Source organism: Falco cherrug, chromosome 13, assembly GCF_023634085.1.
Source record: "Falco cherrug isolate bFalChe1 chromosome 13, bFalChe1.pri, whole genome shotgun sequence".
NCBI classification, from domain to species: domain Eukaryota; kingdom Metazoa; phylum Chordata; class Aves; order Falconiformes; family Falconidae; genus Falco; species Falco cherrug.
The window spans coordinates 15,090,619-15,114,765 of NC_073709.1; the positions used below are offsets into that span (position 1 = coordinate 15,090,619).

General features: G+C 52.1%; 1 protein-coding gene across 1 annotated transcript; it reads right to left on the reverse strand.

The window, feature by feature from the left end:
• Positions 1 to 6,392: 6,392 nt before the first annotated feature.
• AARS2 (alanyl-tRNA synthetase 2, mitochondrial) lies at positions 6,393 to 24,064 on the reverse strand. The gene is made up of 22 exons (XM_055725673.1): positions 23,810 to 24,064; positions 23,320 to 23,508; positions 22,507 to 22,652; positions 21,513 to 21,707; positions 20,858 to 21,002; positions 20,262 to 20,407; positions 19,849 to 19,957; positions 19,194 to 19,232; positions 18,340 to 18,451; positions 17,671 to 17,798; positions 16,779 to 16,929; positions 14,775 to 14,944; positions 13,654 to 13,767; positions 13,107 to 13,247; positions 12,349 to 12,486; positions 11,851 to 11,960; positions 10,655 to 10,763; positions 9,060 to 9,182; positions 8,504 to 8,614; positions 7,564 to 7,647; positions 7,334 to 7,444; positions 6,393 to 6,947 (listed from the first exon to the last, which is right to left on the reverse strand). Exons 1-22 carry the CDS (start codon positions 24,032 to 24,034, stop codon positions 6,783 to 6,785), a joined length of 2,961 nt encoding a protein of 986 aa, XP_055581648.1. The 5' UTR covers positions 24,035 to 24,064; the 3' UTR covers positions 6,393 to 6,782.
• Positions 24,065 to 24,147: the final 83 nt, after the last annotated feature.

Consider the following 24,147-nt stretch of genomic DNA (forward strand, 5'->3'; position numbering starts at 1 on the left):
ACCACAGCCGCAGCTTCCTCCACGCTCCTTCGCCCCCGCTTCCTTTCTTCCTTGTTGGAACATTTCTTGTTTGGACAGGGTTGCTCATCCCCACTGGGTGACTGCCTGCAAAGGTAGTTACAGCTCTGAAAGTCTAGCAAGCTTCTCTTGGGCAGGACAAGCCCCCAGTCCCCCCTTGTTGAAATGAGGAGGAGGAGGGGAAAAGCAGAGCAGCCGTCCTGCCAGAAAGTGTCTCAGGCTGAAAGCAGCAGAAACACCCTATTTGTGAGCCCTGCTGGGAGCATGGGGCTGTGTTTGGGCAGCAAAAGGGACTCAGGGAGGATTTTCTCAGATATTCCCAGCCTTTCTGCTTCAGATGGCTGTGTTGGTGCAATGCCTGCTACTTTTGCTCAGAACTGGGTGGCCTCTTGAGCAATCCCTCTTTTCCTGGAGGGACTCTGGCACTTGCTGCTGGCTCTTCTTGATGCCCAGGGCTGGGCATCTCCATCAGCGCTGTCTGCAATTTAGGGTATCCACTGTCACTACTGTGTCACAACAATCTCCACAGGTCCTGTCCCTGGAGCTTATGTCCCCTCACTGCCAAGTCACTGTCATTCAGCTCCTTGGAGGGGATGGAGAAGACATCTCCCTTAGCACAGTCCAGGAGGAGATAGATGTGCACAGAAACAGTGCACAATTGCAGCAGGCTGGGCTATGAAGGAGGTAATTCATACAGAAATGCTGGTCACTGAACACTTTTGCTAGCCTTCCGCCCCTGCGCCTCTATTCCTGTGAAATGGGGTGCTGTTGTGTGTTTGCCAAGGGTGCCAGCTGTGGCCAGCTCCCCTCGGCTGTGCTGGTCACATTCCTGCCTGCTCTGTGCACTTGGCCACCGGCTGCATGGCTCTCTGATGTGGACAGCATCTCCTCGCTTGGCAAACCCGGCAGCGGGTGTGTGAGCCAAGCTGGGGTGCCATGTGGGAGAGGAGAGCTGGCTGCATTTCCACTTGGAGGAGGGAGAGCATCTAGTTAGTGACTTCTATTCCTGTCTGAGCTTGTTGCAGCCTTCACGACAGTCAGAGCAGGTGTGAAGTTTTCCCTTCCCAGGCTGGGGATGAGAGTTAGTGGGAGGCTGTTTTCCAGCACTCTCACGGAGACTCTGTTGGTTTCACATGCTCTCTTTTTCCCCTGTTGTGGTCCATGCTTTGCATTTTAGCTTGTGACTCTGTGTCATTCCCTTCCCTGCCCCAATTTCCACTGCTCCCTGTTGTGTTGCGTCCTGTGTTTTGATAAACCCAAGGTGCTCGCGACAGTGGTAAGCGCTCTAGAGAGATGTGGGCGAGGGATCAGGTCCTACAGCACAGGCAGTTCACAGGGAGATTTTGAAAAGCCCAGAGCAGGCAGTGCAGCATCTTCCCTCGTGGGAACCAGAAAACAGCTCAGACGTCCAGGGGCTTTGTTATATTTGAAACGAGGCCATCATCCCTGCTTGCCTTACTTACCTTCAAGACCCGCTTGGCTGTGACGCCCCTTGCAGAGGGACACCTGATACCCCTTGCAGGGGGTCACCCCCTTCCCTTGAAGGCTGGGGATGCTCCTCAGAGCCTGACCCACAGAAGACGGAGACCAGTGGGGAGCAGGGTGAGGTCTTCTAGCACCCCTGGGACAGCTGGGCTGCGTGGGCTGGGGAGGTGGGGATGCCTGGGGAAGAAGGCACCTTTTCCATTTTGCAGGCCCTTGGTGCCCCCCAGCAGCAGCTCCAATACATCCTGCATCAGCAGTTGTAGGGTCTGGTGTGGGGCAGCTTTGGGGGACAGAAAGGGGACCCTGTCCAACCCATCACAGCAAGGACAACATCAGGGTGGTCACTGTGGCAGGAATCTCACACTGATGGGACAGGACAGCCTGGGAGCTTGCGCACCAAGGGCTGCTGAGTTGACACTGTCCTTCGGTGCCCTCTCCCCACCCCAGTGCAGCCTGGCATCGGCAGGGCTGAGGAGCTGCCAGATGCCATCACCGTCCCTCCAGAGCCATGCTCTGTGACAGATCTGCTCTGTGCTGCTGTGTCTGGCTCCCAGGCGCTCCCTGTCCCTGCAGCGGGGTGTGGGGGGCCCCGGCCGAGCCCCGGCCCCCTCTGCGATCCCCTTCAGGCCTCAGCCGGTGGAGCCGGGGAGCCCGGGGCACCATGCTGCGTGCTGTGGGGAGCTGGGTGCGTGCTGCTGAGCACCTCTCGGGCTGCAGCTGTCTGCCACTGCTGGTCTGCACGTCTCTGCCCGTCTGGCAGCACCGCAGGCTGCCTCGGGGAGAGCCAGGCTTCCCTCCTGCGCCTCGTCGCTGCATCGGGATCACACTGGCAAAGGGTCCTGGGCTCAGCCCCAGCACACTGCAGGTTCTGCTTGCAGCTTTCCAGGCTGCCTGGAAACCACACGCTTGAGGGATTGTTCCATGGCCAGAGCTTGCCTGATGCCTGCAGGGTGCCTTTGAACCCACAAGGTGTGACCCGGAGTGTTCCCAAGGACTTTTGAAGTGCCAGTGATGTGCCAAGCCTGGCTGCTGCCTCTGCGCTTGGCCTGTCCCCGGGTTCTGCCCTGCGGTGCTTCTTCCAGGGCACTGTAAAGCTTTCCATCCCTGATTTCTAACTCCAGCTGTACCCCTTTACTGTAAGGCCTCCAGCTCCGCCTGCCAGGGCCAGCTCACCCTGCTCGGCCGTGCTTTTTAGCTGCACTGCTTGGTGGGTCTCTCAGTCTCCCACCTCCTTGGCTGGGTGCCCAGGGTGATGGTGCTCCCCCGGGGCTGGACCCCAGCCACAGTGCCCTCGCTGGCTGCTTTCTCAGCAAGGAGCTGCCAGCATGGGGGCTCCCTGGCCGTCAGATGTGGACAAGGGGTTCTCTTCTCCCAGCACCTGACTCCGGGAGGGAGCAGTGGTGCCCATAGCAGGGACACCCCAGGTATCCCAGCCTGTGCTGCTGCTGTGGGGCCAGGAGAGCCAGCAGCTCTTGTGGTCACCAGCCCACTGCAGGGAGCTCTTGTGGCTCCCCGGATCTCCAGTCTGTTCCAGGTGGGTGATTCCTGTGTTTCTAATAAGGCAGGGGAAGAAAATTAAAAGCCCAAGTGAGCAAAGCAGCCAGGCTGAGCCAGGAAACATCAGAGAGAGGCCTCTGTCAACACCACAGCTGAGGCAAGCAGGCAGGTTCTTAATTATTGATGGTGCTTATAAATAAATGCTGGGGCAGGGAGGAGAAGGTTACAGCAGAGCAGCCGCTTCTGCGTGGGGGAAGGGAACCTGAGGGCTCACTTCTTTTAAAGGTCATGTAGTTTTTCCATCTCTTTTCTTCCCCTTTCTCCATAAAACTAGGTGATATTTGAGTTGATGGATTATCTTCCTTCTTGCACCTGCCTAACCAGGCCAGCCAGGAAGAGGAGGGAGGACAGATACCCACAAGCATGGGCAGCAAGGGAAGGAAGGGGGAGGGAGGGAATGCCATCTGAAATGTGGGACAAACAGGCAAACGAGGAGACAACAAAATTAGTAGAGCAGCAAATCCCAACCCAAGTGTAAATAATTCTTCACCATGTGAAAAGAAGGTCTACGTAGGCTCAGATTCCTCTTCCCATTCCTAGGGCTCAAGCCCAGGCAACCTCTGATACAAAGCAAGAGGGAAACGCGTGAAACAAGCTGGGGAAAGGACTAGAAGGAAATGCAGGGATCTTGGTTGCGGACTGGAATAGTAACCCAGTGTCTGCATAGCCTCAGGGACTTTCACAGTAGGTTTGGCGTGGAGTGTCCCAGAAAGACCAGACGACCTGATGACAAAAGCTCTGGGACAGGGATCCCATAGCCCGCTGAAAACACAGGAAGAGTTTTGGACTGGAATCACAGCAGGACTTTGAGACTGACAGCCCTTGTGGGACTCTTAAGTGATTGTGGATGGTAGGACTTCACAACCTAGTCTAAAGCCCCACAGCTTGCCAAAGTGACACACAGATGCTGGGTGCAATATGGACTCAGACAAGATGGAGCTGCTTCCAGTCTCCCCCACAGCAGACCCTGCAGGACAAGATCTCCTTCCATCCCCTCTCCAGTCTCAAGGGAGCTGTTGCACATGGTGGGCAGCAGCATCGCCATGGCTGTAGTTTTCTTCATCTTCCTGCTGGGAGCCTGCTCTGGCTGCATGGCAGCAGGGTGAGCAGCTTTGCAGCACACGGCTGATGCAGCAGTGCGTGGCACCCTGGGTGGTGGGTCTGCAAGCAGACCAGGTAACACCACAACAGCCTCACTGGCACACCCCCTGCACTGATGTCCTGGACACCCACCAGCCACCCTCTGGTACACTAAGACCCAGAATAAATCCAGCACAAATCAATCAAAATTCACCCCTCCATTTCTGTCCAGATGACTGCACCCTGGCCAGGAGGGTGGGCTCAGTCCCAGGGTGCTCCTGACAGCGGTTGGGCTGGTGGTGAGGAGGATGGAGAGGGAGCAGGGCTCTTTTCCCAGCCCTGTGGGTTTTCCTGCTGCTTTCTGGAGGAGAGAGGAGCTTGGGTTGCAGCTGAGCAAATCGTGCCTCTCAGCAAGCGGCACGGAAACGCCAGCTGCAATCCAAGCTGCAGAGCTGACTGCAAGGCGCCAGTGCTCTTGTGCAGGGAACCGGCTAGCCATGAAGGGCACACAGCAAAGGCAAGCTGCTGGGATTCCCTGTCAAATGCCTCTCCTGCCTCCTCGGGCTGTCGGCATGCCATTCTGCTGTGGCAGAAACACAGCTTTCCCCAGCAATGCTCCCCAGGAGCCCAGGGCTGGAGGGGTGATCCAGCCATGGGGCTGCTCCTGCCCTGCCCACACGCCCCAACATGCTGCCTGTCCCTCCACTGAACGCTTCCAGTGCAGAGCCGTCCCCTCCTTTCCCAAGCAGCTGGAAGGCAAAAGGTAACTGGCAGCACCACCTTTAAGTGGCCCTGAGCTGCTCCCGAGGGACGGGATGTCCCACCTCGCACACATGCTCCAGGTCCGTAGCTCACCGCTGCAGCCTCGTGTGTGCTGTGCAGCAGCTGCCCGTGCACTCAGCGTGCATTCGGCACCCTCTGTGTGGCTCAGCTCCGCTACCACTGCCGTGATCCCAGTAGCTTCCTGGAGCGAGTCCCGTGGGACTAGCAGCCTGTCCCAGGGCTTCGGGTGGCAGCAGTGCCAGGGGGAGCTGGACTCCTCGCAGGCGCGTCCAGCCAGCCTCTCACACTGCAGCCCAGGCTATTGAGAGCAAAGCTCCTGAAGCAAAGTGAGCAAGAAAAGACAAGCAAGTACTTTCTGCTCCCCTTTTGCCAAAGTCAGGTAGTTGGGGCTGGCAAACCTTTGCATTGCACATGCCCTTAAGGGACCTCGGGATCCATCTGGACTTATGGATGTGTTGCCAACCTGACAGCACCTGTTCAAGCAAAAAAACCCATCGTCTCTTAATTAGTTTCCCACTTCCTGTGATCCCTTCTGTGTGTGTTTGGAGTCGCAAATGCATACCCAGGGTACCACTTGCACCTTAGATCCTTGATGACTGCAAGGGAATGTAGGCTGCCATTTCGGCCAGAGAACTATATTTAAAACTTGTGTTTCATTCCCCGAAGCCCTCCCAGCTGAGCATTGCTTCATCTGCTGCTGAAATGCAGGGTGTCCCAGGCAGCAATGTGGCAGCTATTGCGGCTGCAGCACAGGATGTGAATGCACTGTCCCTCAGCAGCAGGGAAAGGGGAGGACGGGACATGAGTCCGTTCAGTGGGGGTTCGCCAGGATGAGAGCAGGAAATGCTCTCTCCTAGGATCAGTGATGGCCTGGCCTGGCTGTGGCTCAAAATCCAGCGTTTCTACTGCAGCGACTCACTTTACCAGCCTGGGATGATATGGGCACCACAGATGCCTCCACAGAACTACTCTTTGGTAGGATAAGATTCTTTTTCTCCTTCAATTACAGAGCAGGTTTAGTGCTACTGAGCTTATGAGATGCAGTAAAATCATGAGTTGGTTAGGCCGTGACCTCATTGATCCTTGCAGGCTCAGAAAGAGGAAGAGAAATACTGAACTTCATGCCCAGAAAGGCCAAGAGCAGCAAAGGAGGAGAAAGGAAATGGGCTCCAAGCTGGAAGGTCCCCCCAAGACTGCTTTCTGCATGGTTAGTTCATACAATTTAGTTCCATCAGTGCTGGAGCATGGAGGCCTGGCTTCAGCACCACCTGTCAGCCTAACAAGGCTGAGCTTACAAGCAGAGTTGGACTTCTCTTCCCATTTCTAAATTATAGTAGCGTTTTTCATCAGAGGGGTGTCCAGAGTCCTGCAGTAGGATGGGACTGTTTAGACAGTGCAAGCTGACTTGCAGGGATAGAACGAACCCCTCTGCCAGAGCAGAGAAAAAAAGGTTTGCCTAACACAAAACATCAGGAGTCAGACACTCTCTACCCTTTAATGGCTTCAGCGTAACACCATGCCATCTCCCCATGCTCCCACGGAGCCTCTGTTGTACTGGTCCTATGGCAAGAACTGCACTGCTCCAGGAGAAGCAGGATCTGCTGTTGCAGCTAGTGCTTTCCAAGGCTCAATCCCCATATGCTGATGCTGAGAACAGGCAGCATTGTTCTGTCAGTGGGATCAGGAGTGGGGTCTCTGCTGATCCCAGATGGTCAGAAATCAAGTGCTCCAATGGAGTGGTTGCAGCAGTGTTCAGTGTGGGAGCTCTAAACTTTTCAGATCAGCAGACTGTGCACTCTGCATCAAGCGTCCACATAACTTGCAGCTGGGGTACATACAGCTGTCCTGCCACCAAAGCATCACAGTCTACTCTGAGCAAACTCCAGTGCAGTAGCCAGGGCTCCTTGCATGCCCTTGACATTTCCACTGCCCTTAGCAACGACGGAAGAGCCTCCTGCCTTCCCTTCCATCTGTGTACAGACAGCCACGGCCCAGTCAGCAGCAGAGAACATGGGGAGGCAATTCTAGGGAAGTGACACAGAGAAAAGTCATTTGGACTGGGGAGCAGTCTGGGGAAAGAAAATAACAGCATCCTTCCCCCACCCAGCCTGGGCCCTTGCTAACCTGAGGCAGTCACGACTGAGAGGACTGACAAGGCTGAGCTTGCATGTTAATGCTGTGTCTTGCCCCTGGGCAGACATGGCCTGGAGGATCCAGGGATATCTGTGCCCAGTGCAGACTGAAAGCATATCTGGTCCCAGTATGGTCATCTCAGGTCCTACCCCTGCATGATTAACCACCAACACTGGGCAGAATCCCAGCAAAAAGCCTCAACTGGGACCTGCTGAGCAGTGGGTCCAGTCCCCCTTAGCAAGCAGGTTCCCTGTGTCTTTACCAGGGTTCTGCTTACCTTGGACACCTGACAGGCACAGAGCACCTCACCAGAAGCCTGAGGGCTGAGCAGCAGGACTGATGTGCCAGGAGACTGGTCACATAGCTGGTTCACTACCTTCATTAGGATCTGAGAAAGGCAGAGAGAAAGAAGGGTCAGGCTACAGCAAAGACGACTGGCACGCAGCAGAAACGTGCCCCGCAGCTCCTTAGGTACTGCTAGGCCACCAAGTACCACGGATTACTCACAGAGAGTGAATCAGCTGGGACAGTATCGACGATGACAGGTTGGCTGCAATGCTTGGCCAGCAGGCTTCGTGCCTTAGCTTCAGCCTGGAGGAGGAAACACAGCACTTGAGGGGCTACAGGTGGCACAGGGTGGGCTGGATAGGGATATATGCATGCAACATATAGATACACATAGGGAATGGAAGTGCTGCTCTGTGGGATAGATGGGAGAATTATGTTAGCAGAAGTCAGACTGGCAGGCTGAAACCCCCACATGAAGACCTGTACAACCCTCCTTCCTCAAAAGCAGAGATGAACCCCTGTCAAAAGTGGCAGAGACAGTGACCCACCCATTCAGTCTCCAGCCTCTCTCCTGGACCTACACATTGCCACATGTCTCGGGAAGGCTTCTGTGGCAAGATGCTCCTACTTTAAGAAAAGGGTAGTTCTTGCTGAGAAGTCACCAATAAACATTTCCAAAGGACTTTTACTGTAAATTGGCAGAACACAAACGCAGGGGGAAGCTGCAGCAATATCCATATGGCTGGGAGAAAAGTTCTGTCCTGCCACTGTCTTACTGCATAACCTTGTAAAGCCCACTCTCAGGGCCACTTCATCTTTTCCCTATATAAACAAGGAGGTGATGGCTAAATGCATGCTGGTGTTTGCCAAAAGTGCTGAAACGGGGCTCTCCATCCTCACAGGCAGAGGCACACAGGGATTCTGCAAGTGCCAAAAGCCCAGTCAGTCATTCACTGCAGTTTAAATAATGCCCCTGGTTAACGCCAGTGAAATCAACCCATCACAGGGCTTGTGTTGCACCGTGTGTGATTGTACCTGCTTTCTAACGGGCCCCTAGTGACCGAGTGGCTGTAAAGTGTGACAGAAACACCAGGTCCACTGGGTTTTGCCACACAGTGCTATTAGCAGACTGCAAGTTAGGGTGTTGCTGCCACAGTACCTGCTGTATCTCCAGTTTCTTGACGGCCGTGTTGGCTGTTCGCTGCAGCGCTTTGAGGATGGTCTGTAGTTCTCTTCTTTGCCACTGGGGCATTGCAGTGCTAGCCACCACCTGCAAGACAATTTGCTGTGTGAGGACAGTAAGCTGTACCTACACAAAAACTGCTGTTCTCTGAGAGGTCAGGCTCCAGCCTGACCTCTTCCTAGACCTCCTATACCCCATATATGATCAGCCCAGCCAGCCACTCTGGTGTGCAGCTTCCTCTTGTCAGCTGGGCAACTAAAGCCCTGTAAAAAGCCTGGGACCCTTTTTCACTGCTTTACCCTCCCTGCCAGTGCCTTCTCTCACATTCTATCTGGCAGCTGGTCATTCTGCAACAAAGGCACCTAAACACTGGTAGAAATCTTTGTGATCAAACTGGAAACAGAAGGTAGCAACTTGGCCTTGCTGTTCACCATGGTAAGATGTGAACCTGATAGAGAAGAAGTCATGTGTCTCAAGTGTACAGAGCCCATACACAGAACGGGATCTTTCTGTGCCAGAGCGTAATCCTTACTTTGGTCAACTGGCCCACTTCTTTGGAGAGGTTCTGCGTCTCGGGAATAGAGGTGCTCCTCTGCTTCATTCGTAGGGAGACAGAGTCCACTTCCATAGCCAAGTGCTGGCCTACTTCCCGGGCCTGGAGAGACAGAAAGAAAGAATGAACAGGGATGGGGAAAGTGGGGAGGGCAGCAGGGTCATAAACACTGAAGTGCTGGTCAGCAAGCAGTGCAAAGACACCTACAGAGTCTTTAAGAATGACTGTCCCCAAGAGACTCTGAAATAGAACATTTCTCTGGATTTGCAACCAACACTACATGGTCACACCCAGGAGACCAAGATGTCACGCATTTATGTTCCCTTAGTATCTTGCACCAAATCACAAGGATTTAAGTGAGAAAAACTTGGCAGTCCCGTTTACTTCTTCATGTTTCTTTTTAATTAGGAAATGCAATCTTGAAACTACCGACTGCAGAAACAAAAAAGAAACACTAAAACTCAAGAAACTTCATCAGCTGTTCAAGCTGATCTTGGCCACACTTCTTATTGCTTTCCCCAACACCAATGCTACCATTCATAAAAAAAGCTAATACAAGCTTTTTTCACCAGTGACAATCCTTATGGTTTGGAACATTTCCTCCCTGCCAGATCTTTGTGCTCATGATGGCCCTGTGAGACTTCAGACCAGGACAGCGGAGAGTATGTAAGAAAAGTTGTGGATAGTGAGGACTGCTCTGCCTAGCTAGGATACTCATCCCTTGTTTCAAGTTACTCCCTCATGCCTGCAGTCTCTCTTGTCTGGTTAACACATGCACACAGCTCCCCTCAGGAGCTCTCCAGGTCAGCACTTACAGCAGAGCACACAGATGTGCCCTGCAGCTTTTCATTCCTTTGCATGAAGAGAAGCCTTGCTAGGGACACAGATGCACAGGGGACAGCCAGCCAAAGAGCAACAGATTTACAGGGGTGGGTTTTGCCTTTAGTCTTCCCAGTTCCACTGACAGTGAGTCACTCTTCTCTGACTGCAGCCTTAAAGGAAGCAGGCAAGTTTGTGGGGCCCACAACACTTCCAGATATTCAAAGGACAGAGCGATCTCACAGACACAATAGTAGGTTGCTACTTTTTATACAGATCCAGCCAGATCAGAACGACAGCTTAGCAGAAAAAAAGACTACAGAAGCAGAAGGGCTGTAAGAATGAGGCCAGAGCCTTGTAATCATAAAGTGCAAACCCAACTGTGATAGGCAAGAGGTGAGCAGGAGGTGAAACCAAAGCACAAAGGACCACATCTTTAAATATCTACTTGGGGGCTGAAATTTATTGTCCAGAGGCTTCCTGGTATTTTGTGCCAAGTTCTTATCTTGGAAAAGGGGGTCTGAGGGGAGGAATCAAGGTCAAGGAGACAGGAGACTAGGATGGGGGTAGTGGAGGTGAATAGTGAGGTACAGCAGCAGGGCAGAGCCCAGGAATGAAGGAAGAAGCCAGCTCAGAGACAGCAGAAAGGCTCCAGCCAAAGCAGGGGGAAGTTAAATGTCTATGCAGGAACTACAAAGTTGGGTCCTTCTGGCATTGTCTCAACATGGCAGAAATCCCAGTTCCCCCTTTCTTACCTGTTTGGCTTGTCTCCCTGTCACTGCAATGACACGGCTAATTCCTTTAACAAGCTGACGCTCCCCGATGATGGTCAGATCTTCCACACCTCCTGTTTTTAGAAGGTGCCTGCAAAGTCAGCAGAGAACAAGAAAGAAAACAAGCTGTTCTCTGGAAACAGAAATCAGGAAGCCTGCTTTCATTTTATACAAGCGTCAAGTCCAACAGCCCCTCCCCAATAGCTTCAATCCTTTCCCATCCCTAAAATCCTGATGGCAACGCTGTCAGGCAAGAGTTAAGACTACTCCAGAGGAACTTCTGTGCTACCTGCCTAGCAAGCTGCTGTCAAATGGCACATACCAACCAAGTTCTGCCTTGCTTTCCCCTCCTTTCCCTCAACAGTAGGATGAATTGGGATTTTTCTCTTCTCCGCTGCTACTGAACCTTGTACAAAGTAATTTTTGCCTTTAACTCCACCACTCTCTTGTCAGGCCAGCAGACTCCAGTCAGAGGGTAGTTGTGCAGTCACAGGGCACTGGTAACCTCCCCTTTCCTTCTCAGCTATTCAACACTGGATAGGAAAACAACTACAGTTTGTCTCAGGTTCTGTTACCACAAATAATTATTTCAGACAGTTTCATAAGGATTGATCATCTCCACTCCCATGCAGTTTCTTGTCCCACTACTCCCACAAGAATGATCTCATGACTAGAAAATTGCTCATTTTCAGCTGTATCTGCTCAAAGGCCAATTTGTTCCTGGTGGGGTTTTTTTTGTGTCAGCATTGTCCTAAGATTGATTAACTCTTCTTTTACTCTCATTACTGCAAAAGCAGAAGAGGGTGAGGATAATTAAATAATCCGAGGTGTCTCAAGATCTCACAACCACCTGTCTCCTGCTGGGTCCCCAACCCTCCTACAACCCCAAAGCCAAAGCGTTGTAACCCTGGTGTGACAGGACACAGCCCCTTTTCCCACACTCTGCTGGTGCTCCGTGGCTTCCAGGTTGGTTTCAGACTATAAAGCAAGAAAAAGCACTCTGCTTTTCACCCTGGGACTTCCAAGGCTTCATAACTAGCCCACCCTGTCCTCACAAGACCTTTCCAGTGAGGAAACTTGGTTGCACAGAGACAGGATACGGAGCTTGCAAGAATGTCTCTACTTCAGCCACCAGCGCTCACAATCACAGCTTCTGACTGCAAGTAGAAGTCACTTACGTCCCACAGCAGAGCTCCACAGAGGTCTGCATTGCAGCCTCAGAGTCGCGGGTCAGCACACTCTCCACAGGGACCCCCAGGGACACTATCCTCACTGGATCTGGATACCCCTGACAGAGGAGACAGGGGTCAGCAGCTAACAACATGGTCCTTCAGGGCCACTTACAGACTAACTATGTGGCTTCTAGTGTCTGCCTCACTTTTCCCCTATTCTAGAGGAGCCCCAGAGTGAGGGGCAGCACTGCTTCTCCCCTACAACCAGCCACCACGGGGAGAAAGAAACAATTGTGTGACACTACAAGCTTTTGGTCCAAAGAAATGAACAGAAAGCCTATGCATCACCGGCCTCCATGTTTTACAACACTGTCCTGAGATCTCATCTCAGTCCTATTTTCCCTCTTGAGTTTTGGGAGTCAATTCCCTTGCAGCTCTTGTGACCCAGGTGATTCCTGCTGAAGGAGAAGGCTCACCAAGATATGTGCTGCCACCCTGTCATACCTCATCCACTGCACGGAGTCCCTGAACTCTTCTTGCCAGTGTGAGGGGGACCTCAGCCATGTGCACCACCTCATTTCGTTTGATCATATCCTGAACCACTTGCTCCACTTGCTGCAGTTGCTCCGCAGTCACAGGGCCCTGAAGAAGTGAAACGGCCACCTTCAGGAGAAGCCTCCTGAGAGGTACAGAACAAAGAAGGGAGAACTGGGGAAAAGCCTCCAGACAACTCAGCTTGAGCACACCACTCTCTCTGTGTCTCATCTTCCCTACTTGTAAAAGGGAACTGTGAGCATCATGACTCTCCCACCCCCTCCTCCCATGAGCGATAAGCGTCAACCAAACTTCAAGAGAGATGCTGCAATGAGTGACAGGTTACCAGGGCCAGTGCTCAGCCTGACCTTTCAGTTCCCAACTGCTCTCACCTTGGATGACTAGCACAGGCATCAGGTATGTGCCACAGCCAAGGTGGTGAATCTCTCAAAGATCCCTTTACACTACTCAGGTCAGTCTCATGACCACTGGCCTTGCCAAGACTTTTCCCTTCTGACCCCTATTCACCCCCTCGGCAAGCCCTGCCCAACATCAGATCAGTGCAAAGCAGAGCCAGTCACATCCAGAGGGCCAAGTTTCATTGCTTAGATAAAACATGACTTGTCTCTAAAGGAGCGATTACGGTGAGAGGAGAAAAATCCCTGAGAAGCAGCCAGTACTGGGCTGTTGGTACTGCTAAGAACAAGAAAACGCAAGTCCAGAGTCACCTTGGTATCAAAGTCGAAGCGCAGCTGCTCTGCTGTCACATGGGACCCTCGTTGCTCTGTGTTGTCACCCAGGACATGGCGAAGTGCAAAGTTCAGCAGGTGGGTAGCGGTGTGGTTCATCATGCAGGCCAGCCGCTGGGCCTGAAAGCACAGACAAGTTGGCAGGGAGTACTGGTTCTCTGCAGCTTCAGGAGCAGGGGATGGCACGAAGAGATAAAGGAAAGGCTGCATGTGAGGGGATGGGAGAAGATAGGAGGGAAAAAATGGGTAGTACAGCTGTCAGATTTATTGATGCCACAGGGCAGCTCTAAATTCTTTTCCCATGGGATCACCTCTGTAAAACAGCAAAGGGTAGGCTGGACACTTCTGGACAAACCAATGGCTCATAGAAGATTAGAGTCACTTGTGAGGTCTTCCCACCGCATATCATGACGAAGAGCAGTCTCAGGAATAAAAGGGACAAGGCTCCGCTGTACCCAGGTTACTCAGGACATTACAAGACTCTCAAAACGAGGCTGGGAAAAGGTTAAGAGCTGTAAATTATCACCTCATCCACGAACAGCTGCACTTGGTCACCAACACACAGGGTTTCCACAGCAGTGATCTCATGGATCACATAACCACCACAGAGCCGAACTGACTTTACAGGGAAGAGTATGTCCTGAGCAAAGAGACAGAAAGAGGAGTTAGGACATAGGGAAAATCCAAATACCTGTGCTAGATCCCTGCTTGATCCAACAGGGAAACACAACCTTCGCTGATCCCTAAAAGACAGGGATGGGGTGGGAAAAGCAGGGAGAAGCTTACTGCAAATATAACCAGAATACCTCAGACCTTCCCTGCACCCAGCCACTCGCTGCACAGCATGTCGAGGCTGTCAGCTTGCAGTGGAGGGGCAGTAACACCACCGATACTCGTGAATTTTCCTAAGAAGGATGTTTGTCCATGAGAAAATGGACAGCAGCTGCCCAGGCACCTGTCTCGGGCATCCAAGGTGCCACGTCTGCCTCACTGGGCTGGCAATCAAAACTTGATTCCTGTTTCAGCTTGGGGAGAAGTGCTGAGCAAGACACTCACGTTCTACAAGGCTAAAAAGGCAGCATCAATGCCCGCAGTGATTCTCAAGAGCTGGAATGGGGGAAGGAGAAAAAGCTGCAACCCATGTAACTGCCCAGGAGAGGGTCATAGCTCTCCCTCTGGTAAGGGTGAGGGAACATGCTGCAGAAGTGGAGGTCCTCCCTGATGCTTTTGGGAGGGATAAGAGTTTTTGCACTGTGTCCCAGGTTGGACACTGCTTACAGTTGTGCAGGACTGGCCAGAGACAAGTTGCTGAGCTCATGGATTCTCTGATAATCGACTGCCTTCTCTCTGCCTTGCAACCCCTGCTAGCGAGAATGCAGTAGACTGAAGGGATAGCCAAGAAGACTTCACAGTCTTCCCCAGAAAAATGAAATTGCAAAGGGCTGAGAGACAACCAGTGCAGCAAGTACACCTCTGTGAAGCAACTGCTGCTTCTCCCTCACCCCACCAACCCTAATGCAAACCAAAAGGAACTGTCAAGAGTCAGCAGCTTGCAAATTAACACAGTAAACCAGCCCATCACTTGGGGAATTCTGCCTGGCCTCAGTACTCATGGTGGCCTTGGGTACAGGCAGCAAAGGGTCTTACCTGCTGTCCTAAACGTATCATGTAGCCTTGGTCAGAGGCCTGTCCACCCTGCTCTGCATAGAAGTTAGTCCTGTCCAAGATGACACCACAGCACTGCCCTGCCCCAACCTTCTTCTGGAGAGACTGATCTCTGTACAGCATCAGGACAGTAGCCTGGCATGGGCTGAACTCTGTCAGAGGGGAGAAGATGGCAGCAATTAGTGCATACACCCTGCCAGATCGCAAAAGGAAAGGCGCGGTCACTTCCCCATGCCAACTCTGCCTACGCCTAGTCTATACGGAAAGCTGGCACTTTTCTTAGCTTTGGGAGGAGAGGAACAGCTTTTGGCAGAAAGGAAAACAGATCTGTTATTTGGAGCTAAGTCGCCACTCACTCACCTAGTGACAGACCTGCCAAGTAGCAGGTCAGCAGGCACGTGCACCCAATCTGGCTCCATGTGAGCCTGACAGAACCAGATGCGGCACAGACATCTGCATCTTGCTACACTAGCAAGCTTGGCAAACCTGCCTGCCTTCTATGAAGAGAAGACAGACTTGGTGGACAAGGATGACAAGGATGTCACCTTCCTTGATGCAGCAAGCTTCTAACATGCTCTCCTGCAGGCTCCTTGAAGCCAAATTCAGGCGATACGGACTGGACAGGTAGACCATAAAGTGGGTGCATAACTGGCTGGGCAGCTAGCCCCACAGAGAATTGGTCAATAGTTCAATGTTCAACTGATACTCAGTTACTAGTAGAGGTATTTAGTGGCTGATATTAGGACCGACACCATTTAACATGACAAGATGGGATGTACCCATATTCTCCTTGTATACGGCAATGAATTGGTGGAGACTGATTGATACACTAAAGAGCACGGCTGCTTTCCAGGGGCATCTCAGCAGGCTACAGAAATAAGACTGACAGAAACCTTGGGAGTCCTCAGGAGCCAGCTGAACACAAGTCAGCAGGGTGCCCTTGCAGCAGGGAAGTCTGCCTGCCTGCTGGGCTGTATGAACACAAACATAGCCAAAAGGTCAAAGAAAGGGGTTATTTATCCCTATTTAGCAGTTGTAAGACTGTATCTAGAGTATATGAAATTCTAGTTCTACCTAAATAAAAAACACTTTTCACACTAAGAGTGATAAAGAACAGGGAACGGAGTCTGTGGGATCTCTGTCCTTAAAGATACTGAAAACTTAAACGGACAAGGCTCTGAGCAACTTGATCCAACTGTGAAGCTGAAGTTCCCTTGATCAAGAGATTGGATACCCAGAGATCCCCTCTAACCTGAGTTGTTCCATGATTCAGAGACTTGAGGAGGTGGGACAGTTCTAGCTTGGAGACTTCAGCCAATGTCACTGCTGGGCTTTTTTCCTCCTCTGTGCTCTTGCCATAGCATATATAGCTTGAATTGCCTCACTTTATGCTTAGTGTGTGCTGCAGCCAGCACACTGGGTAAGGGGGAGCTGGCTGTACACAGTTATCTCTTAATTGTTTGTGACAGCCACACCACCTCTTACTCTCTGTGGTTTAGCTTTATGCCTTCCCTAGAGCATCAGCAAACCCAGTTACCTTAAATGCTAAAAAGCCTGCCCTGCCATCTAACGGTTTGCCAAGCAGCAGCAGGCGCACGGCGTTAAGACAACTATCCAAGCCCCCTGCATAATTATTTTTCATTCTCCCTGACACTCACACTCAGAAGTCTGATTGTTGGGGACAGACTCATCTCTAGCACAAATCAACAGTCCCTGCTTCACCACGGCACAGTAATACCAACCCAGAGCTCACAGCCTTGTCACCAGCCCAGAGGTCTTCCTGGACACACTCTGGCAACAGCAAGAAAAGCACCTACTTTGGCATGAGGTACAGGGGCGGAGAAAAGATGCATCAGCAAGGTGGACAGGTTCAAGCCACAAAGTACATGTTCTGCATGCATGAGGTTAGGCAGTAAGTGCAGTCTTGTGAGGGATTCCAGTGCCCGCAGGCAGAGCTTCCCTTACAGACAGGACCCAGCCACTTACCATACTGCCCATGCTGCCCAAGTGTGTAGGCGTACTTTGGAGAGTCATCAGTAGCAGGCACATTGTTGCTCCGCAGCTGAGCCAGCGAGTGCACATCAAGGTGCGTATTTGTATCCTCCAGCTGCCCTGCCTGTGGGCCACCAGCCTTCCGCTACAGCAGAGCGAAGGCACAGTTATATGGGAGATACCTGGGGGCACTCAAATTGAGAACTGGAGCTGTAAGGCTAGAAAAAACTCCTTTCACCTTCCTGGAAAAGGCTTGTTTAGATCCAGGCTGATGGAGGCTACTGTAAACTAATCCCATTCCTTCAAACCCCACAAGCACTCCATACCACCCTATGCTAGCTTTAAGGCAGCCATAGGCAACAACTAATGCAACCCTCCTGGCACAGCTTGCTGTGTAGGTATGAAACTTCCAAGACATTAAAACTCCCAAAAGCAAGGCCTTGAACAGATTGCTGCACAGGGGGTGGGGTGGCAGTGCAAGCCTTCCAGCACTACAGAGACCAAGGAGATTTTGTAAACTCTTTATAAACCACTTGCTGTTTGGGCTAAGCTGGCTGTGCTTTGTGTGAGGATTTGGACTCCATGACTGACAGAGGAGACTCCTAAACTATATAATTCTACGATAACCTTCACTCCAGCAACAGTTAGTATCACAAAACACTTCTACTGATCTGAGAATCATCAGCCAATACTTCTCAGTCCCACACCCACAAGCAAAGGCATTATGACCTCACCGCTGTTTCAGACCCACCTCCCCTTCAGGGAAAAGGCACAGGGCCCTGTGATATATCTGAAGAGCCTCAGCAGTGAAAGGAATTTTGCCTCCATGCTGACAGGAGAGAGGTGAGGCTCTGAATTATGCTGACAAGGCAAGTCTCCCTCTTACCTTTGCATCTTCCAGAGCAAGTTCATTGAAAGCAGCTGAATCCAAACTGATTCCCTTTTCTTCAAGCATCAAGGCAATCAGATCCAGAGGGAATCCCAAATTCCCATAGAGAGACCAGGCTACTTCAGCTATAGGACAAAAAGAAGAACACGAACTCTGTGTGAACACAGCAAGCAAAGACATCTCAGGATTTGCTTGGGTGGGACCAATCTAGTGTGTGCCTTGGTAACTGGATTCACCTGTGTTGTGTGCAGCTGCACTGGTAATGGGAAAGGGAAGAGAAGCCATGCAGTTCTTGTATGGGACTGAGTATTATTGATGCCCCATTCATGCTAAAACTCAGTGCAGCACAACTAGACAGACAGCTGTGGTGGTTGGTTCCTGAGCTCCTTCTTTCAGCTGTGTCTGAGTTAAGGACCTAGTTAATCAGTCAACACAGCAGCAAGGGAACATTTCTAACTTGCCTGATGCCTAGTTTGTTGTAAGAACAACGTACTAGATAACAATTGCAATCTAGAGAAAGGAGCAACATCTGCTCCTCTGCCCGTGGCTAGAAGGTCACTGAAAAGACGTGGGGGAGGCAGACATCCACCAGTTTTGACTACAATGCTTGTGAGGATCTGGATCAAATCATCTTTAAGTGCAGCTTGTCAGAGGAGTGAGACTCACCCGGGAAATTTGTGGAGGGCTCCATCTGCTGCACCGTCCGCTCAATGATGTGCCTCCCCCGCTCGAGGGCAGACAGAAAAGCAGCCTCATTCTCATTGATGATATCCATGATCTGCCCAAGGATCAGAAGAAGGGTTAGCCACAACACCTCAGGGAGTTCCCCAGCTCAGCTCAGCCCTGTCAGCTAAAAGCAAATCAAGCAGGTGTCTAACAGAGGTACTGCGTCTGCTAGAACCAGCCTTTTTGTTCTGCAAGTATCCATCACAACATGGCTTCGATGCATTACTAAACAGCACCAGTCATTGTCCATCCTATCATCATTCCTGTCAAGTAAATATTGACCATCCACCTGGGGAAGGCTTTAGGCTGACAAATGCTCCCTGTCTGACATTCATGTCTGTGACCCAATTAAAACTGCATGGCTGGAACAGCCAGAAAAATTGCTTGTCACAGTTGCTGTCAGCAGAAGCAAGCCGGGACTAGCCTTAAATCACTAATCCACTTTGGAGAAAGGGAAGCCAGGCTAGGACAGGCTGTACTTGCACTCAGCAAAGTAGCTACCCTAGCTTTTTTAGAGTAACAGCTGCCTTATACCAGGGCAAGCGGTCCCTGGTAAGGATACAGTAGGAGTTCCCACAAGGAAATCTGCCACAGATACTTCTTGTGCCCAGGATACAAACATGTTCCCAGCACATCTCAGCCCACTCGTGAGAACATGGCTATGGAGGAGGCTATGCAAACTCCTCCACTCCAGCTAAGTCCCAAGGAAAGGCTGATTTTTGCCCCCAAGAGCAGTGCCTCACAAGAATAAGGAGAGATAGGGTTTCTCTTCAGGGGATTCCAACATTGCTTACCTGGTCTGCGTTCTTCGCGAGCTCTGGATAGGCATCTCCCTGTGGAGCGAGCCTCAGTTAGTCATAAAATCCTCAGCATCTTCCTCAGGGGATCTTAACGCATGCCACAAGCATCACAAAGGTTTCTCAGGCAGGTGAGTGTGAAGGGAGCCCCAGCACACAGCTCCAGGGACAGCAGCATAGGGGAATATTACACATGGACTTACAGTTGCCATCTCCTGGCTACCTCCCTGTGACTTGCCTCTGCTAGCCCTTGCACAGCATCTCTTGGCAAACACATCCATTCACAACAGGAAGAAAGCATTGTCTTTTAGGGTGCTGTTAGTACTCACAGGGACTAATTTCAGGTAGCTTTAATCAGATACGACAGTTTGGAAGCCAGTGTCCTCAGGGAAACAACAATGTGCACTTGCGCACACTTAGACACGTCCACTCGTGCTGACTGTCCTGTTGGGCACACCAGGCACCCTCCCTCCCACCACAAATGATCAGGAGAAGAGACTTTTTACTGCTGCGGTGCATAGCAACAGATACACCCTCCTGGAGGGCCTTCACATCCAAGACTGTCTCCTGACAGTGTACAGGAAATGGACATGGGGCTGAATAGGACATGTGTGATACTCTTTCCCCCACAAAGGTGGCAGTTTTTACTTACCAGCACTTCCACTACGGAAGGCACCAGGGAGGCCAGGAGCCCAGGTGGAGCATGAAGGACTTCAGAGCAAAAGCGCACAGCCCTGCGCAGGATCCGACGCAGCACCAGTCTGAAAATAGGGCAGGATTCGCCAAGCAGCCACGTGAGCATCCCTGCTCAGCTCCCACATCGAGCACATCCCACACACAGTTCCTCTGGCCTGATCTACCAACACAGGCCAGCTGTTCCCCACACTCTATACCCATCCAAGTACGAGCCTGCAGATCAGAACCTCTTCTAGGCTCTCGCCTTCCTGTCTCCCCAAAGCTCATGCACTCCCTATCGTGGCCCCACACCACAACCTCTCCCCTGGCTTCCATACTCCTTTCTAGACCTAACTCCCTGCCCCTCACACCATTTCCTTATGTTCTTACTCTGCTCCTGAGAAGCCTGGGTAGATGCCATCAGTGATGCACACACATAAGGTGCGCACGTGATCTGCTACCACACGGTAGGCCATGTTCACACGCCCAACATCAGCATCCCCGACCAGACCTTGGTATCTGGGTGCCCTGCAGCCCTAAAAAAGAAAGTAAGGACATAGATCAGCAAAAATTGATGGCTGCAGAAGGAAAAGTTTCAGTGCAAGAGGCAGCCATCTACACATGACATCATGCTTCTCAACTACCATCAAACCTCATACATCGAAGATGTCCCCACTAAATCCTTCCAGAGCATTACAGACCAAGACTTCTGTACCTGAGACAGGTCAGCCAGTGCCCCGGCACTGAGGAATTTAAGAAACTTTGGAGGAAAAATGGATCAGCAGCGTCAATATCCCAGCAGATTTCCAGCATGGAATTCTCCCCAGTTTCCCTAGAATGTGGCTCTGGACCTGGCTGGACATACCTCCTGTCTCAAAATACTGCACAGTAACATGTGTAGAGAAGGCTCTACTATGGTACCAGGCAAGCATTCTGCATTTAAGGAGCTTTTGCTTAGCTGTGACTCTGAGCAGAAGCACCATCACCTTGTGAATGGCATCCAAGATGGGAGTGAAGAGATCTGTGTCGTAGTTGGAACGTTTGTTCTGCAGAACTGCCACCAGCCTTTCCAGGCCCATTCCTGTATCCACATGGTGCTGTGGCAAGGGAAGCAGACTCCCCTGCACCTCTCTGTCAGCCAGCCAGGAAAAATAAAAGGCAAAAGAGAAGCAAGGGTCAGTTCAGGGGCAAAGAAAAGGAGCAGGCGAGTCAAAGAGAATGAGAGAGTGACAGGGCACGGAAACAGCAGGTGACCCAACAAAAGGAAGCTCAGGGACAAGACTAACAGCAGCCTGCCTTGGCACTGTCAGGCAGCCAGGATGGGACCATCAGATAGTCAGGACACACTGTAACATGGGGAAAAAGGGCTTCCTCTCCCTTTTCAGGTTTCTCCGGGCTGTTGCAAACTTCAGGAGACCTCTGGAATGCAGCAGTGAAGGAGAATAGACAGAAGAGGTTGAAGGAGGATAGGACAAATAAAGCAAAGGGGATCAAAAGCCACACTGGGCATCTCCACAGCTTCCCTCTTGCTTCTGTACTGCCACCTCCAGGAAAGCAGTGAGATGTCTGAGGATAGACATGTATGATGCTGGAGTCAGAAAAGGGGGAAAGGCTCCGCAGTTCAGACCAGATGCCTGGTACCTGCTGTACTGCATGAAGACCAGGTTCCAGATCTCCACCACATCAGGGCTGCCCTGGTTCACTAGTGCCGCAGCATTTCTGCCACCACCCACGTGGTCATAGTGGATCTCTGTGCAGGGACCACAAGGACCTGTGTCCCCCATCTCCCAGAAGTTGTCCTTCAATGGAAAAGGAAGCACGTGACTGGCAGGCACCCTGGCAAGACAAACAGAGGTGGCAGTGTTGGGAAATGCACACAAAGCACACAGTAGTCTAGATCACAGAGAAAGTTGGAAGGGAGGAATCCTTTCTGGCTACTACATACTCAATAACCAAACACATTATGATTCCTTTGCTTCTGTTCACACAAAATGACTCTTCCTAGCAGGAACAAGCTGGACCAAACCAGACAGGATCCTACTCACTGCCCAGAATGGCTGGCAGACACAGTCTGGCTCTTGCTGATGGAGACAGGCTCTCCACTGGGTCTGTGGAGCCGCCTTCTTCCTTGGAGGGAATTCCAGCAGAGCTAAGACCTGATCACAATGGACAAGGCTGAATAACAGCAGTAGCACAGAACTGGCTGCCTTGGATTCAAAGCCCACATACAGCCTGGAACAAGCTCCCAAAGCACAGCAGCGCTCTCTGCAGCGGCTTCATCATCACACTGAAGCAGCCATTGCTAGCTTTCAAAAAAGAATGTACTCACTGCAGCTCTGATGGAGAGAAAGCAAAGGATCAGAGATCCTTCACACACTTCATCCAAGCCCACCAGTCTGAGGTACTCAGCTCCCCAGACTGGTAATATCTGAGAAACAGCTTAAAGGTCAAGTGCCCCAGACCACTTGGAGCTCAGTCAACTTTTAACAGCCCAAACAAACCAGAAACAATATAAGTTTTAAACACAACTTTCAGCCCCTACATCTGATTTCCACCAACTAAAGAGCAAACGGGAGACTATGGAGACTGAAATGTCAGCACCTGTTGCTCAGAACCTCTTCCCTAACACACTCACCCCAGGCGGAGCCATACATCCCTGCACTCCTCATCTGCACTCAGCCCCAGTGAGGAGTCTCCGCCAAAATAGGTGACGTAGAGACGATCTCTGGGGATCTTGTAGACCTCTGTCAGGAGCTCCCAGGCCATGCTGCATGCTTCCTCCTGAGCAGGCAAGGAACATAAATGAAGCACAGTAATCCAGGATGCACAGCAATGGCAGGAAGGCTATTTAGAATGGGAGTCAAACACCAAAAAAGTTAATTTCAGCCACTCTCTCCCTTTCCAATTTTAAGGCATATTGCAAAGAGCAGGATGAGGGTCTGGTGAGCAAGACAGCTCACCGCTGCCTGTGGAAAATTGACATTCCTAAATTGTTGGGAGAACTTCAGGATCACAGCATGGTCTACACGCCTCTGCTTACCAGCAGAGTTACAGGGATTATTTTCTTTCCAAGGGAAAAAATGTATTCACTAGCAAAAAGACTACCATCCTTTTTACCCTTCTTCATTTTCAGACTTTCTAGTTACAATCATCAAATGAACTGGTAACCTCTTTGCACCATATTAAATGGCCAACACTGGCATTCTCACAGAGAACTTTAATTTGTACATGTTGTTCACAGATTTGAAAGGCTGAGCACTTTGCGAGTCTGCAGGGCAACTGAGCGATTCTGCAGGCCAGCGGACTGCCTCTGCTCCAGGCCACAGAGCTCCCACAGAGCAATTCGGAGCTTACTAAAATGCCTCCTCCAGACAGTCCTATGGCACCGCGCAGCTCTGAAAGAAAGGCCGCATTTCTCCCTGGAGAGGGTTCATTCCTATTGCCTCACCTTAAAGTAGTCCCCAAAGGACCAGCTCCCCAGCATCTCGAAGAACGTGTGATGGTAAGTGTCTCGGCCCACATCCTCCAAATCGTTGTGCTTCCCTCCTGCACGCACGCACTTCTGGCTGTTCACCACCCGCCGATGTTGTGCCAGCTCGCTCCGGGGGTGCGCCGTGCCCAGGAAAATGGGCTTGAACTAGAAATCAGGGCAGAGAGACTGTGGCTAGGCCGGGGGCTGCGCCTAGGGTTCCTGGCACAGGCGGGGCGCTACCAGCGCCGGCCGGGAGGGAGGCGGTAAGCCCCCCCCGGAGCCCAGCCCACCGCGGGAGACCTCCGTGACAGGGGTCACAGCGGGAGACCTCCGTGACAGGGGTCACAGCGGGAGACCTCCGTGACAGGGGTCACCCGCGGCGGGCCGCGCTCCTCCGGGGACGCGGAGACCCCCGGCAGCCGGCGGAGGGACGTGCGGGCGGGCCGGGCCGCGCCGGGGCCAGCACCTGGTTCATGCCCGCGTTGACGAAGAGGAGGCGCGGGTCGCCGCGGGGCCGCACGGGGGCCGAGGGCAGGCGGCGGTGGCCGTAGCGCTCCTGGAAGAAGCGGAGGAAAGCGGCGCGGACCTGCCCAGCCGGCGGGCAGTCGGCACCCCCGCGGCGGGGGCTGCAGCGCCAGCGACACGGCACTGCCAGCAGCAGCCGCCGAGGCAGCCGTCCGACCGCCGCCATAGTGGCGAGGGCGGAATCGCGGCGCGGCGGCTTTAGGAAGGGGCGGGGACAAAGGGCAGTGAGCGCAGGGGCCGACGGGATAACGGATGCCGCGCGGGCAACGGTTGCTTGGG

Bases quoted from the DNA above. Each gene is read 5' to 3' on its own strand.
- AARS2 (XM_055725673.1), bottom strand. From the start codon at position 24,034: ATGGCGGCGGTCGGACGGCTGCCTCGGCGGCTGCTGCTGGCAGTGCCG. The intron at 20,408-20,857 runs GTGATGGTGCTT...TTTCTTTTTTAG, and splicing joins TCTTGGATGCCATTCACAAG to GGCTGCAGGGCACCCAGATA. The intron at 10,764-11,850 runs GTAAGTGACTTC...CTGACTTTGCAG, and splicing joins GTGGAGCTCTGCTGTGGGAC to GCACCTTCTAAAAACAGGAG.